At 43.5% G+C, this 17,263-nt stretch overlaps 3 protein-coding genes across 3 annotated transcripts in view; 1 reads left to right on the plus strand and 2 right to left on the minus strand.

Annotated features, from left to right (window-relative positions):
* The window catches only part of LOC122219326 (olfactory receptor 2H2-like), a 254,348-nt gene that overhangs the window by 225,694 nt on the left and 11,391 nt on the right, over positions 1-17,263 (plus strand). The window lies entirely within an intron of this gene.
* On the minus strand, positions 890-1,373 carry LOC122219330 (ADP-ribosylation factor-like protein 2-binding protein). Its single transcript, XM_042937502.1, has one exon. The coding sequence runs from the start codon at positions 1,289-1,291 to the stop codon at positions 905-907; it is 387 nt and encodes a 128-aa protein (XP_042793436.1). The 5' UTR covers positions 1,292-1,373; the 3' UTR covers positions 890-904.
* LOC122219327 (olfactory receptor 2B2-like) lies at positions 7,130-9,362 on the minus strand. The gene is made up of 2 exons (XM_042937499.1): positions 9,136-9,362; positions 7,130-8,507 (listed from the first exon to the last, which is right to left on the minus strand). Exon 2 carries the CDS (start codon positions 8,426-8,428, stop codon positions 7,484-7,486), a length of 945 nt encoding a protein of 314 aa, XP_042793433.1. The 5' UTR covers positions 8,429-8,507; positions 9,136-9,362; the 3' UTR covers positions 7,130-7,483.

The raw sequence follows: 17,263 nt of genomic DNA on the forward strand, positions 1-17,263 counted from the left end.
CTTAACATGCTGTAAGAAAGGGAGACCTTTTAGCCTACTTCCAGCATAAACACACACTCATTGGGGCCAGTAAACTAGGTACACCAACGTAGAAAGCATCTTTGCTTTGATAGTGATAATAGCTAAAAAGCACACAGTATATAATACTTTGATCTTTAAGTAGGTAATCATGGAAGCTCCGAGATTATAGCCACTAGGTTAGCCTGAGTATTCATCTATAAAAATAGTTTTCTAAAAATGCTTAAAAGAATTCTGGAAACAGACTACATCAGGACCAGCAGAAGACAGAGTGATGCAGGGACTGCCGAGTGCAAGACAAGGAAGTGATTTTCACATGTAGCTTCAGGTCAGGGGCATCTCTCAGTTATTCCTACGGCCAGGACTAGCTGGGATGGGAGCTGCTGCAGAGGACAGCCAGCTCAAGGAACACCCTAGAGAAATGTTCCCACACAGGTAAAAACCCCTCTGAGGCTGCAGGACCGAAACTGATGCATACAGGAAGCTGTGAGCACACAAAAAGCCTGATGGACATGCGGAGCCAAAGAGGGCTGGAGCTGGTGGGTTCTTCCAAATGCTGCTGACCTACCAACACTTATGCTGGGGAAGGGGTCCCTGGGGGAATGCGGGCCTCAGGCTTGCTCCAGAGGAGCCTGACTCAGGCCAGAGCGAGGGGCCTACTTGGGGAGGAGTGCTAGGATTACTGAACACAAGGTGCTTCAGGGGCCTAGGAGGGTCAGAAGACTGTCTTCTGACCCACCAATACTTAACGTCAGTGAAGAGTTGTGGAACAGAGCCAGTCTTTCCAAGATGTATTCTGTCGCATAGCCAAAGCCTCTTCCAGTCTATGGGGCTGGCGACGTCCAGAAAGATATCGTTGCCTGGTGGTAGGACCTAGTGCCGCAGATCATTCTGTCTGGGAAGCTGGCACGGGGGATGATTTGCACAATGAAGTCACCACCAAACCACTGCTTAAATCCAGTCCCCGGCCTTCTTTTTCTGCTCTGTAGTCCAGAAACATTTCCTTCAAAGCCAGAAAATGTGTGAATGTGAGCAGCATGTCAAGTAGGTCAGCAGCCACTTCATTGTTATGGTGCTGCAAAGTTGTGGTGAAAGGTGCCATGTTAAATCCAGGAATCCGCTCCAGCAGCTGTTCTTGAATGTACTTTTCTACCGAAGAAATATATTCCTTAAAAATAGGTGTGTAGGTGAGTTTATTCTCTTCTGTGTCTTCAAACTCCTGGTAGTACTTGTTCATGAAATTCCTCTGCAATAACTGGAACTCGTCATCCATGATAATGTCCTCTAAATATCCAACCACAGCATCAAATTCTGCATCAGAGGCAGAAGAGAAGGACAGAACGAAGCTCTCTTTCTCTAGGAAAACAGCCGCCGCCGCGGCTGCCTCCTTCTCCTCCACGCGCGAGCAGGACCGTCGACCTCTTTTTTTTTTTTTAATATATTTTTAAATATATATATTTTTTACATTTTATTTTTGATAGAGAGAGACAGAGCACAGGTGGGGCAGGGGCAGAGAGAGACGGAGACACACAATCCGAAGCAGGCTCCAGGCTGCGAGCTGTCAGCACACAGCCCCACGCAGGGCTCAAGCTCACAAACCGCGATATCATGACCTGAGCCGAAGTCGGACGCTTAACCCACTGAGCCACCGGAGGCGCCCCAGCCCCGCCGCCTCTGATCCCGCCCGCGGCCCGGGCCCAGCCTGCGCTACGCTCCTTAGCGCCCCAGCCGGCACCTGGGAGGCCTCGCCGCCAAGGCCGCCGCCGCTCACGGCCTAAATAGCTGGGCCCTGCGTGTGTGGCCCCGCGCTTCAGGCTCCCCGGCGGCAGCCGCGCAGGCTGGACCCCACGCGGGGCCAGGCCTCTCTCGGCGCCCAGGTTCTGCGCGCCGCAGCGGCCCTAAGGGACTGGCGTCAGTTACCCGCAGCCCGGAAGCGCGCCCCGCCCCCAGAAGACAGGAATTTTGAAGACACTTATTACTTACACTCACATTTGATTTCCCCGAGTCACGTGGTCCCGATGTAATTAGAAGGTAGATATATTTATATCCCTATAAAAGGTCTTCATCTTTTTTTCTGGAAGTTACTCGGAAACGAACTGATACTGCTGGCTCTTTTGAGGATTTGTTAGGTTCTGAGACCAGGGCCGTTGCGAATGGCTGACGGTGATTACTGCCCCGGCTGGGGCTTCGGGGCGCCGACCCCAGTGTCCACGATCCTTACGTTTAAGTCTGGCTGCGGGGAAGTCACAGCGTCCCCAGCCCTTGTGTAAGCTCGGGGACCGTGTCCTCCACTCCCTCAGCCTGGACGGTTTCCTGCGGGCTCGTGCCGACCGCCGTGCTGTGGACACTCAGCTGGACACTGGCCCTCTGCAGGATCCAGAGATGATTGTCTCTGTTTCACAACGTCGTCTCTCACCCTTTACAGCCTTTACCTTTTAGAGTCTTTCTAGACTCTCAGCTTTGTGTCCTTATTTATTCACATCTCTGTTTTCTTCTAGATTTGTACTCTTTGAGAACGGGCCAATGTCTTATTCAGATTGCCTCTTCTAGTTCAGTGGCTTACATACATGTGACATCAATAACTATTCACTGAGTAAAGGAATGAACATTTTCAACATAAGTGAAACCTCACTATTGGAACAGTTAATTAAAATGCCACTGCCTTCCTTGTTTTATAATGTTTACGCATTTTTAATAATCTAATTCTTTTAAGGCAATGGGTGTTCTTTTATTCTTATTCTGTTTGGCTGCTATAACAAAATACGATAGGATGTGGCTTATCCAGAACAGAAATCTATTTATCACAGTTCTGGAGTCTGGCAGTTCCAACGTCAAGCAGCCAGGAGACCCTTGTGTGGTGTGGGCCTCCTGGTTCACAGACAGCTGTGTTCACTGTGCTCTTTGCTCATGGGAGGAGGGACCAGGGGGCTCTGAGCCCATCCACAGTCTCCCCCTCTCCACCCAATCAGCTCCCGAAAGCTCACATACAAATACTGTCGCGACCGGTGCGACAAACACCGAGGTCAGGGTCCTGAGGGTAGGGGAATGCAAGAAAAAAAGAGAGAAGAGAAAGTTTGGGAACAGGAAGGTCCCCTGGGCTGATGGCCCAAGTGACGGCTTTATTGTTGCTCTACACAATCTTTTATAACATAAGACTCTTATGGATCAGGTCATTCTAAGAATAAACAGGTTTCACATGATCACTGACAGCCAAAACATTTAGTTCTGTGTACCTTGTGAACTTTCTGAATGGGTCACAAGACCTTGTTGATAGATTGCTAACTAAACACAATTCCCATGTTTGTTTCTATCTGACTCGGGGTAGAAAAAGGGAGGTAGCATTACTGCCAACACCTGCAGACTACAGGCTTCAGGAATTAACTTTCTCAGCCTTGACAAGGCTTTCGTATGCCCTTGAAAGTGGGGGAATGGGAGGGGGAACCACCGGGTTGGCTGAGTCAACAGGGAACATTGCTGGACCCGGTCTCAGCCTGGCACCGGAGCCCAGCCCTCCACAAAATACTAACGCATGGAGAGTAAGTTCCACGTATGAATTTTGGAAGGACACAAACATTCAGTCTATAGCAGGTGGTTAATCCAAAACAGTAATAAAAATTGTGATCAGAGGGAAACCTTGATTTGTTCCTGACTCTGTTGGTTAACTGTCTAGTTCTCCTTCCATAAAAACAATAATATGACTTTGTTTTGTCGTAAATATTTTTACCTATTGAATGTGCTCGCCTGCTGTTCTTTCTATATCACAAAGCATTTTTCTATTTAATGACTTACTGATATTTGCAAAATTTTACAATATAATATTTAACCAATTCACTAGTGTTTCAGTAATACTTTCATGAATGTTAAAAAGATTTCTTTTTTAATCTTGATTTTAACCCTGCACCAAATTGATTTGCCTGCTTGGCAATACACATACGATAATTCACTTAGTGATGTATTTAAATAAATAAACTTGTAAAATACCAGGCAGAATTCATGAAGAAGTATTAATTACATTTGTAAAATTAAATATTCAGTTCTTTTTTTAAATTTATTTTTTTTTAAATACATCCAAGTTAGCATATGGTGCAACAGTGATTTAGGAGTAGATTTCCTAAGCCCCCTTATCCATTTAGCCCATCTCCCCCCATCCCTCCAGTCACCCTCTGTTTGTTCTCTATATTTAAGAGTCCTTTATGGCTTGCCCCCCTCCCTGTTTTTATATTATTTTTGCTTCCCTTCCCTTATGTTCATCTGTTTTGTATTTTAAAGTCCTCATATGAGTGAAGTCATATGATATTTGTCTTTCTCTGACTAATTTCCCTTAGCATAATACTCTCTATTTCCATCCACTTAGTTGCAAACGGCAAGTAGCTATTGAGTTCTTTTTTTGCTTAAATCTTAGGGTTTTGCTCTACTATATCTATAATACTGAAGATAAATCAAAATATATCCCTAGGGTTTGGGGACAGCCTCTCACATCAGCACTAAATATTTTTGAAAACCCATGTTTTTGTTTAAAAATGTATGCAACTTTCACACAATAATATATCCCTGATCATTTCAATACAAAATAGTTGTTTTAATGTTCAGTTATTTTTAAGTCTATCTAGACCTTTAAACAAAACTAACAAACCCAAGAAGATGTAGCATTTTTGTCTAGTGACTTCAAATACCCTCTGAGAGATATACCGCTTTACTAGAATTAATAAATTAATTCCATAAACATTTTTTCTTAATACATACTAGGATACATTTTATATTTTAGATAGTATTGATTTGAGGTTCCATGTTAAAATGAATCATGAATTCGAGAAACACTGCAACCAAAAAGTTTTTTAGTGGTTTAAAGAAACCAAGGAGAAACATTGAGGTAACAGACTGTCTTTCCCTTGTATAACCAGGAGCCTTTATTTTGCAAAAGCTTTTTCCTCCCTGTTCCACCTTCATCTGACTTACAGCTGGGCCACGGACAGTGATGTGTTCATGGTACATCATTAACAGGAGCAGAGCCTCATACTGTCCCTTCAGGAAGGGGGTTAGTGCAGTGGGCATCGGGGAGGGAAAAAAGAGCCATATCTTGACCTAATTACGTTAGTGTATTTACTAAATGTTTATCATGCAAAAGCATTGTAAAGAAATCTGCAGATATGTAAGGCATTAAAATATGAATATTACAGGGGGGTTTGGGAAGGAGGTCTCCTGACAGGCAGTGAACACAATAAAGTGTTCAAACAGAAGCCACTGCAGGACACAGCCCTTAGGGTTGTGGATTTTTTTTTTTTAATGAAGTTTAATATGCTGAGCTAGAAATGTCCAGGATTGATGCTGATATGTGGGGAGGGGGAGGGTCCTAGGAAATACCCATGGCAGGATTGATGGTGATATATGGGGAGGGGAAGGAGGAGGGTCCAAGGAAATACCCCATGGCAGGATTGATGCTGATATGTGGGAGGGGGAGAGGGAGGAGGGTCCTAGGAAGTACTCCATGGCATGTGGTAATCTCCATTTACTAGAGTATTTTATCTCCGGGGAGAGATTTTATGCATGTTTTGTGTTATCATTAACATTTGCAATTCCAAATTTTCAGAATCTCTGACAGGATATTGAACCTGATACATCCTTAATGTTCCCAGCCATATACCAGTTTAATCCAGATTCTAGAATTCAGTCAGTCAGTGTATTTATTTCCCCAAATTAAAGAACCTTGTAAAATACACTGAAGGATTCTCAGAAAATTACTCACGTTGATTAAGACCTTGGAGTGTATATTATTAAGGGACTCTGATGCATTAGTGTAAAATAACTACAAAGAACTGAAATGAAATAAGTAAAAATTATTAAATGTATTTATGGATGGGTAGACTTTGGAAAGGATAATTTTATACAGAAAGCTCAATAATGTGTATTAAAAGGGAGACAATGACATAGAAATTGTATTGATAAGTCAGAATAAGTGCTTAGTCCATGATTTTATAAATCTTCAAATTGAAAATGCATTAGAGCTCTATGAATTTAGAATTAAATTTTTATTATCTAGATTTGCTTGGGGCACCTGGGTGGCTCAGTCAGTTAAGCGTCTAACTTTGGCTCAGGTCATGATCTTGTGGTCCATGAGTTCGAACCCTGTGTCAGGCTCTGTGCTGACAGCTCAGAGCCTGGAGCCTGCTTCGGATTCTGTGTCTCCCTGTCTCTCTGTCCCTCCCCTGCTCATGCTCTGTCTGTCTTTCTCTCTCAAAAATAATAAACTTTAAAAAAATTGTCTAGATTTAGTTTATAGGAAACAGAATTACAATATTAAAATTAAAGTCAATGTCCTGTGAAGAACATAATTTCACACACCTTTGAATTAAGGCAAATGTTAGCACCCCTTTTTAGTGGCAAAGGAACTGTAGTCAAAGATGATGAATTTTGTCCCCTAAAGGCACACATGACTCCGTTGAGGGGGTATATATACCCATTCATGAAATGTGAGATTTGATTTTCACTTCAGGCAATAGCATTGAGTTTTTGCTGAATTCACTCTATTTTGACTAAAATGTATGTGTGAAACAATTTATAGCCAGGAGTTATAAAACATTTTTTAAAAAATAAGTCTGATAGATGAACTAAGGCTTTGCATTCAACATCGTATTCCCCTAACTCCCACACTGAAGCAGGACACGTTCACATGGTGAAAGAAGCTACTTTGTCAAACTCTCTAGTCACTAGTACAGTTTCTTGACTTAGAATATTTCCCACTGTTCACTGTGCTTTGTTTTGTCTCTTGGCCCTGAGTAACTTCTGTTTCATTGACCATGACCTCATTGTTGTTTATCATAACAAAGACTGACTTGGGTTTCAGACCAAAATAATGTGTACTTAAATTCACTGACTCTAAATTTTTTCATGGATTTTTCCCTTTGCATATTTCTATTTTAGATGCTTTTGACCTCAATGCCTCTTGTGTTCACTTGCTTTTGGGTCCAAGGCCCTCATGGGTGACACAGTTGGTCACCAAATGCCAGAGGATGACTGCATGGTGTCAATGTGTGTTGATTAAAGTCGACTCAAGATGGCAGTGGCATGGTTGTTGTTTTTTTAAATACGCGATTATTTCTAATTTTTTGGGGATTCATTTAGAAATGATGCAGGCCAAATATATTTTCTATATTTTCTAAATATATTTTTGCCTAGTTATTGCACCAATTTCCCCTCTGAAACTAAGTTAGCCAGCAGTTAGGGTTAACTAGTAGCCAAGGTTGGGGAGGAAGGTGACATGACCTTATGGGATTCGTATTGTAAGACAGGTGTTCTCATAAGTGGAAAACAGCTCTGAGGTCACCCAGACTTGTTGCTCCTTTCTGGTCCTGCTCCATCTGTGAACTTCATGACACATGATGGAGCATTGTCTCATAACTTCATGCCCAGCATCTTCCCTGAAAGGCTGACACATCCCTCCTTGCTTTGTGGGTCTCCTTTCCAGAGATCATCCTGTTTTGACCCAGAACTCCTTGGTCAGTGCCCTTCCCAGGGCAGCTTTCACGTCCTTGTTCCTCAGTGTGTAGATAAATGGATTGAGTGTGGGGGTGACAATCCCATAGAAGAGAGCCATGATCTTCCCCCTGTCATGAGAGTAGCTAGAGGGAGGCTGGACATACATACTGATGGCTGTGAAGTAGAAGAGGGACACGACCAGCAGGTGTGAAGCACAGGTATTGAAGGCCTTCCAGCGACTTTCAGCAGAGCGGATCCTCATTACTGCCCGAGCAATGAGCACATAGGTGCCCAGGATGAGGGTGAGGGGCACCAGAAGCAGCAGCGCCCCCAGCACGTTGAGCTCAGCCTCATTCACATGAGTATCAGCACACGCTAGTTTCAAAAGAGCAGGAACTTCACAGAAGAAATGGTCCACCACTCTGTGTCCACACCGTGGGACCACCACGGTGAGGGTGGACTGGACAAGGGAGTTGGCAAAGCCACTGATCCAGGTCCCAGTGGCCATGTGGATGCAGCGTCTGTGACTCATGATGATTGGGTAGTGCAGGGGCTTGCAAACAGCAGTATAGCGATCCAAGGCCATGATGGCTAGAAGTATGCATTCAGTAGAACCCAAGGCCAAGAAAATGTAGAGTTGGGCCACACAGCCACCATAGCTAATGGTCTTTTCTGGTCCCCTAAGGTTGACTAACATCTGTGGCACGGTGCTGGTAGTGTAGCAGAGGTCCAGTAGAGACAGATTAGAGACAAAAAAGTACATGGGACTGTCAAGCTGGGGGTCTAGGCGGGAAACAAGGATAATGGACACATTCCCAAATAGGGCAAAGATGTAGGCCACCAGAAAGATTATAAAGAGTGGCGTCTCCAGCCAGGGGCGGTCGGAGAATCCCAGTAAGATGAAGTCATCTCGAGAGCTCTGATTGTTGATCCACATGTTGTCACGGACAGGTGAAGTGCTAGCTGGAACCTCTAAGTGCCCACTGCCAGGCACGGGTGTCAGTGGTAAGAGGGAGCTGCTGAGAAGTAGGGACAAGAGGTGGTGAGCTGGCTTCCCATTTCTGCTGTGATATGCACCTGCACCTTGATTATGGTGACACGTTGCGTCAACATTGCCAATGTACCACTGAAAGATCCTTGAGAGAGGAATAAGGAGAGCACCAGCAAAATAGGAAGTGTGGCTTCCCTTGTGGGTGCTGTCTGGTTAGCTACTCACCCCTTTCGGGATTTTGTATCTTCCAAAAAGTTTCATAGAACTTCCATCACCTGTACACGTTATGAATATTTAACGACAACAATGGAGTACAGATTAAAGCAGAGTGGGGAGGAGGTGGAGCTTCCCAAATACAAGTCAAACAGAGGTCAGCTTGAGGGTCAGCAGGTGATGACCTTCCTTAGACTGACCCGGTCACAGTCTTCCTGGGAACTGCCTTGCACAGATTTTGCGTTATGGGAGTTTGCACTTTTAGGACGCCGCTCACCCCTTCCCAGCCTAATGCTCATCCTATTCAGAAAATTTTTAAATAGAGGGAAGAAACAAAACGTTCAAACAGGATGATATACACACAAAACAATCCTCAAAACCTCGCTTGCTGAAAAAATGTTACTTGAAAAATATCTGGATAAATGTGAGGCAAGTTTTACCTCTGAGGGAGGCATCCAGAAAGAGGTTCAGATGTTTGGCTCCCTGAGTTTCAGGGCTAAATATGAATTTCTAGCCCTTCAGGATAGCCATTTAAATCCCCCCCCCCCAACCTTATTCTCCTCTCTCACTCACTGTCACACATTCCTGCCTCCTGGTGCACCTGCACCTTCCCATCTAGATCACACAGCTCTTTATTATGCAACAATTGGATGATGTGCATGGAGCTAGAGAGTAGAATGTAAGCAAAATAAGTCACTCAGAGAAAGACAAATACCATATGATTTCACTCATATATGGAATTTAAGACACAAGACAAATGAGCAAAAGGAAAAAAAAAAGACAAACTAGGAAACAGACTCTTAACTTACAAAGAACAAAGTGAGGGTTGATGGAGGGAGGCGGGTGGGGGATGGGCTAGATGGATGATGGGCATTAAGGAGGGCACTTGTGAGGAGCACTGGATGTTGTATGCAAATGTTGAGTCACTCTGTTGTAGACTTGAAACTATATTACACTGCATGTTAACTATAGCGGAATTAAAAAAAAATCCAATGAGTACTTTTTCCATTCCCTAAAATCCTAAATTCCTTTCAGTTTTGCTCCCATTTATGGCAAATTCGTGTTGTATTTCTCTCTAGTTATTTTATAAAAGGCATTTTCCTTCTTGCTTCAAACCTGACCATTCCATTTTGCAGGAGTGTGACTTTGGAGATGTCACATCATATTTTTTTGTGGTTCAATTTCTCAGCTTTAGAAGGACCATAATTTTCTCATAGGACAGAGTGATACAGTGTAAATGGCACATGTAACTCAATTCTTTTCATATGTTGATAATTCAGTAGCTATTAATAGTTATTATTTCTTTCCCTACTCATGAATTCCCTAACGTACTGGAATTTTCTTAACTTCTGTACACAGAGTATGTGATATTTGCAATCAATGGGTGATGGGTCAGGAGGACAACTCTGGAACCCCTCTGCTCTTCCTTCTCCTCTTGCCCCCCACTGGTGGGATCCGTGTGCCTGCGTGGCTGGGTCCTATGCTGCTGTCACTGGGTTATGAAATCAGACAGAGGGGAATAACAGAAGGCAGGGAAACGTGTCTGCTTCAAGCCCAGACCTCAGAATCACTAAATCCAGACCTGACTCCTTCTCGCTCTCACAGCGTCTGTTTTTTATGGACAGAACCACAATTCTTTCAGTGCCCAGAGCAGAACCCTTATCTGTGAATTGCAATTGCCTGTGTCCCAGGCTGTCAAGTGGGACCAGTTCTTCCTTCACACTGTCTGTCACATCGATCCATGAAATCTGTATCTACTCAAACACATCACAGCAGACACAGAATATAGTTCCATGTTCCATAGTCTCTAGCTGTCCAGCTGGTCTCCCCACTTACAAGTTCTCACCTTCACAGAGACCCAGCACGTTTGGAGAAGTCTTTCCTTAGTTCAGACCTGACCATGCACAGCTCAGAATTCTTCAGTGAATCTCCACACACTATATCACAACACAGCCTTAGACTCGAGGGCTCCAGCCATCCGGACGTACCCACAATCCAGCCCACTTCTCCTTCCCACTTTGTGGGAACACCCACTGCTTTCTGTCCTGTGAGCATCATCTCAGGTTAAAAAGGTTCCTAAGTATGTCCCACCCTCTTTACTGACCCTCCAGAACAGTGTATTTGTAATTCTCCTGTGACACACAATACATTTTATTTTATGTGCATATACCTATATATATGTGTGTGTATTTACTTATATCCTTGTTTTAGTACCTGGCCCCTTTTCCGACTGGACTTAATACGTACTCTCTAAGAGTAAGGGTGTGACTTCTACACCCAAGTTTAGACGATGGGTATTTCCCACCTTTTAATTAATTGGAATTCAGTTAAAGCCTGAAGCTCTGAAATGCTTCCCTCTGGGGTTGTGGTGGGTTAGATCACTCCAGCATCTTGACATTATGATTTGCTTTCACTCATGGCCTCCGTGGGTCTCGCTGATATTTCATCACCGCAGAACTAGATACACCAGCTGCTTCTCTACTCCCTGACCAAGAAGCCAGGGCAGAGTGAAATATGCCCACATTACTCGTAATGCAAACATTGTAAGTGTTTTATTGCCATATTTTGGTGTTCATTTCTCCTGTGATTCACTTCAGTTATTTCTTCTTAATGTGATGTCTACGAATCGTCCCTACGGCCTGATGCCATGCCTGGATGCCATGTACTGGATTCCCTTGTTCTAAACAGTCTTGGGTTTGTTTGAATGGTGGGCCTTTCAGATCTCAGTTGGTTCCCACACGAAGGCAGTACCTTATTATCTACAAACTTGGTAATGTAAATCACAATTTCAGTCTAGAGGAGTGGGGAAAAGGCACATCTTACCATATTTAAATGAAAATACAAGGTCCCAAAGGTAAACAACACTAATAGGAAACAATTGCATTTCTCCATAGCTTTCCTTATAACAGAATAATGTATAACAAGGATCTGCAAATACCAGAATGTTCGTATCTAACTTTCCATAATATATAAATGTATATAAGTTTTGTGTATGTATATATAATCGATTTTGTGCATATAATAAGCCCTCCTCACATGTATGTTTCATTTGTTCTCATAATAATCCCCTAAAGTAAGAATACTTTTTTAAATGATAGAACAGAGAAATCTCAGGCACCAAGAGGCTACAGGACTTGCCCAAGCACATAAATCTGGTAAATTTAGAAGCAAAGATTTGAATAATATATGATTTGAATCCTACATCAGTACACTTTTCTTTCTTCTTTTTTTTAATGTTTATTCATTTTTGAGAGAGAGAGAGAGAGAGAACAGGAGTGGGAGAGGGCAGAGAGACAGAGAGAGAGAGAGAGACACAGAATCTGAAACAGGCTCCAGGCTCTGACCTGTCAGCACAGAGCCCGACACGGGGCTCAAACTCATGAACTGCGAGATCATGACCTAAGCCGAAGTCGGAGGCTCAAGCGACTGAGCCACCCAGGCACCCCAACACACTTTTCTTAATTCCATTGTTTTCGCAAACAAAAATGTCAGTGGCCGTGAAATCAATATTTTTTAATTATTTATTTTTTTACTCTACAGTTCTATTCCTGAATGCTTCCTTCCCCAACTGTATGGAGCAGCAAAGCAAGGTTCCCTCTGATTTTGACTCTCCTTCCCTCCCCAAACCGTTGCGTTGTTGACCTGGTGCTGGGCTGTAAAATCTATCAGGTTGTTTGCTTGGGACAGAGAGGGGCTGTTGGGGAAGACTGACCTCAGGCTCAGACGTGACTCCCAGACCCTGGTCTGCTGTCTGGGTTTCCTTTGGGCTCTGTGCAGCGTCAATCCCGCTCCCCTCACCTACTGAAGGGTCAAGGCACCGGCTCCCAGTTATGGCCATCCCCAGGCCCCGCAGCCCCCCGCAGCGCTTTCCCCTGAGTCTGCATGCTGTGATTCCATGTAAGCCTCTGAGACTCAGCATAATTAACGTCTGCCACCAACATGCCCGGGACAGAAGAGCCAGAGGGACCAGCGAGTGAGACAACCTCAGAAGCAACCAAGATAAAGTTTCCAACCAAGTACAAACTTTGGGCAAGTTCAGAAAGTCACCTCAGAGGAAATTAAATCCATTCCAATAAGACCTGGTCTTAGTGGTCGTTCAGATGATTTTTATAATATCGATTATGAATTAGGTAAAATTACTCCTTACATATGCTCACTATTCTGAGAAAAATAAGAACTTCATTCAGTCACAAAATTCATCTTTCTAAAATGATTTTTACATGTTTCTCTCCCATAATGGCTCTTCATTCTAACTCATATTTATCATACAAGGTATTTAATAAACATAAGATATTTGTTAATTCATTTGGTAATCATAGCCACTGTATAAATTAGGGAAGCACATTTTAACTATTCCTATTTAGCTGATGGCAGTCCCCAAACTCAGAAAAATCAAAGAACGTGCCCGAGATCGTAGCCACCTAGACAGGGAGCAAGACAAATGCTCCCAAATTTGATCTAAATTTTCTTCTTCCAAGCTATTGAGCATTGCCAATCTATACTCCTCAGGGCGAGCCACCAAAATGAACATTCAGCATAGATTTTTGCTCCTATCTCCTTTACATTAGCCTTTATTTCTCCTTCTATCACACCTTTGGGGCAGCAGAAGGCACAGTGGGAGTGAAACGATGTGATTGTCCACACAAGACACCTGTCAGCCTCTGTCTTCTCTATCTTGTCACGAACCGCCTGCTGGAAACATTTCTTTATTTCTTTATTTAATATAATTTATTGCCAAGTGGCTTCCATACAACACCCAGTGCTCATCCCAATAGGTGCCCTCCTCAATGCCCATCACCCACTTTCCCTTCTCCCCCACCCTCGCATTAACCCTCAGTGTGTTCTCTGTATTTAAGAGTCTCTTATGGTTTGCCTCCCTCTCTGTTTGAAACTATTTTTTCCCCTTCCCCTCCCCCACGGTCTTCTGTTAAGTTTCTCAACTTCCACATATGAGTGAAAACATATGATATCTGTCCTTCTCTCACTGACTTATTTCACTCACTCAGCATAATACTTTCCAGTTCCATCCACATTGCTGAAAATGGCAGGACTTCATTCTTTCTCATTGCCAAGTAGTATTCCATTGTATACATAAACCACATCTTTATCCATTCATCAGTTGATAGACATTCAGGCTCTTTCCATAATTTGGCTATTGTTGAAAGTGCTGCTATAAACATTAGGGCACATTTCTAAACCCTTCTGTCTTGAGCATCCTGCTGACACCTGCCTGCTCCCCAGGCAGCCCTGAGGCTCCAGTTCTGGCTCCTACCAGCTGCCTCGCCAGTCCTCTGAGAGTAGCTTTACCCCCCTTCCTTGGCTTCATCCCATCCTTCTCGTCTCACATCTTCCAAAAGTTTATCCATCTGTTCTTGGCTGTCGGTCCCTCTCCAGCCTGCTTGTCCTTATAGATTCACATCAGCTTTTATGTAATGTAATTTTTATGGTGTTTAGAAAGGAATGGGAATCAACATTTTTGTTCAATTTACTGTGCCTAATCAGAACTCTGTTTTAAAAATGTTTATGTTGCTGCTTATGAGGATAAAACAATAGAAAAATGTGTGCTAAGCTCAAAAAATGCATCTCAACTTTTTATTCAACAAAGATTTGTACAGTTATAAAAACGTAGTATGTAGTATCATTTTTATTCCTGATGTATATCGCTGGGAGCCAGTGACCTGATTTCCATCATTCAGAGATGATGTTGTCTGGTCTGGTCCTCAGTGTGTCCAGGCCATTTTTGCCTGAAAAGTGATTCTTTTATTCCTTGTATTTGCAGTTTTATGTCTTTCTTCCAAATGTTAGGCACTGGTCAGGAGGTCTATGCTTTGTTATGAATCTCTCAAACACACAGGCATTCAGTGTACTTGCCTTCTTGTTTTATTTTGTATCTATTATGACCTTTTAACTATTTCACAAATGAAGAAATGTATTTTATAAGAATATTTTATGTTGCTTGCAAACAGTGATAGCCGTTTGCCAATGGCTACATTTCAGCTTGTATTTATTCAGGAAACATTGGGGAGGATATTTTTATTTCATAGGTCAACTACTTTAAATTCATTGTTGGCCAGGTTAATAGTAGCACAGTTCCCTGTGGAGAGTAATTCCAAACACAATGAATAGACTAGATGCCTTTTGGCAATGACAGCTTCAGCTCAGTTACCACCATTAAAGCCTTGTGTCAAAAAGAAAAAAAAAAAATAGGGGCACCCGCTCGCTCAGTCGGTTGAACATCTGACTCTTGATTTTGGCTCAGGTCATGATCCCAGGGTCGTATGTTCGAGCCCTGGGTCAGGCTCCTTGCTGAGCGTGGAGCCTGCTTGGGATTCTCTCCTCTCTGCTCCTCCCCCACTCACGCTCTCCCTCAAAATAAATAAGCATTAAAAAAAAAATGATGTGTGTCACACTTTCTATAAGTATGCAGAGAAAAAATAAGTCATATTTTTTTTCCATATTATAAAGACCCAAAAAAGGATTAATTTACCCATATTTTTGGGTGATTGATTTTCCATTCAGATGTAAGCATAAGTGGGCATGTAATTACTGGGTAGGTAAGAATTTGTGTTAGAACAATTGAAAATAATAAGCACATATTAGATCCAAATAGGAGGAGAGTACAAGACTGAAGAGCTGTTAACTGATATTTATTGATCACTCCTTTCCAGGTCCTTTTCCTATTGTTTTGTGCTGGTCTCAGCCTATCAATAACCAATATTGTGGTCGGAAGGGGCCTTGTGGTTCCTCTGATCGCAAGATGCCTGTAGCCACGGCCATCAGAAACAAGTCACTGTCTCTCGCTGTCCCCGAGAGAGCGGGCCCGGGCTCTGCGTTTACTGAAGGAGGGGGGTCTAGACTGTCACGGGTTTGCTCTCTTTTGGTGAAAACAGGAGTGGAGTTAAAAGTGCAGCTTGAGAAGGACATGATGCCCCAAACGGTCGTTTACCTAAGTCAATCAGGATCTGCAAACAAGGAGCCTAGGCAGTGGGGCCTCCGGCAGCTGGCCACACAACCGTACACCCCTTTTCACCCTGACCCGACTTAATAAGCTCATTCTTTTCCTGCGCACGAGTGAACTCAGACAAAAAAAAAAAACACAAAAAAAACAAAAACAAAAACAAAAACAAACACTTCAATAAAAATCCCACAGGCTCAGAAAGGAAGCCTTGCAGTTAAAATCCAGATTCTCTGATCCAATCTGTCTACAGGGCACCACAAGGTGAATGGAAGCTTTTCCTGTGATAAAGAGGAGATTGTTGTTAGAGATGGTGGTGGTCCGGAATTGTTGGCGTATCGGTGGGGAGGGTGGAAAGCAGGAGCAGCTGGGACGGGTCGTTGGGCACGCGGAGAAACGCGCCGGCACAGGTGGCGCTGCGGGCAGGAGGGAGGGCCGTCTGCAGAGAAGTCACAGTGGTGGGGGACCGCGGGGTCCCGCAGAAGCCAGCGGGTGGACCAGAAGGGCTCCGGAGGCTCGTCGCGAAGCAGTTTTCCTGAGACGTGAGTGTCAGGAGCCGAGGTGAAATCTATCACACAAACAGGTAAATAAGAGAGAAAGAACTGTTAGAAGGATACGATGCGCTCAGTCTGTGGCTTATGAGAAACCATATAAATGAGGATTCAGCGACATTGATGTTTCATGTACGTAAATACCGTTTCAGCTCCTCAACCATAATTTTGAAGTGATTTTTCTCCCCAAGGATTTTTTTTTGAAGCTTATTTATTTTGAGAGACAGCGCGAGTGTGGGGGCGGGGCAGAGAGCGAGGAGACAGAGACTCAATCCCGAGCTGAAAGCTCTGAGCCCCACGCGGTGGGGGGTGGGGGGGGGGTTGGGGGGCGGCCCGGTCCCGGCCCCGGCCGATCCCAGAACCATGAGATCGTGACCTGAGCTGAAACCCAGAGTCTGACACTCAACCCACTGAGCTGCCGGCAGAACCCCTTTCCCCAAGGGTATTTGTTATATAAACGACAGTCAGCTTCTGGAGATTTTAGTGGTTCTTTTTCCTAGAAAATGGCAAACATTTGGCTCTTGGAAGTAATCAACATTTATATCTATGTTCTAAATGTTTAATCATTTATATCTGTGTTCTAAATGTGTAATCATTATGCACACATAATTTCAAAAGTATTTCTTTCACGGACTAGTTAACTCTTTTAGTCCACTAGCTTATTAATATAAATTCACGTGATGCATTTATTTATTTTTTTCTTCCAAGATTTTTTAAAATTTCAGTTAACATGCGTGTAGCACTAGTTTCAGGTGTAGCACACAGTGATTTCACACATGCAGCACCTGGTGCTCCTCAGGACCAGTGCCCTCTTCATCCCCATCACCTGTTCCCCCATCCTCCCACCTCCCATCACTGTGTTCTCCGTGGGTAAGAGTCTGTTTCCTGGTTTGCCTCTCTCTTTTCCCCCTATGTTTATTCGTTGGGTTTCTTAAATTCCATGCATGAGTGAAATCGTATGGTATTTGCATTTAGAACACACAGTGATGCTGTAACCGTGATGCATTGGGGCAGCACAGGATAACGTATTAGCTTGTCCAATCACTTGTACACCTGAAACCA

The sequence above is a fragment of the Panthera leo genome, chromosome B2, assembly GCF_018350215.1.
Source record: "Panthera leo isolate Ple1 chromosome B2, P.leo_Ple1_pat1.1, whole genome shotgun sequence".
Classification (NCBI taxonomy): domain Eukaryota; kingdom Metazoa; phylum Chordata; class Mammalia; order Carnivora; family Felidae; genus Panthera; species Panthera leo.

What these genes read in the sequence shown, in the direction of transcription:
- LOC122219330 (XM_042937502.1), bottom strand. Translation starts at nt 1,291, where the DNA reads ATGGATGACGAGTTCCAGTTATTGCAGAGGAATTTCATGAACAAGTAC.
- LOC122219327 (XM_042937499.1), bottom strand. Translation starts at nt 8,428, where the DNA reads ATGTGGATCAACAATCAGAGCTCTCGAGATGACTTCATCTTACTGGGA.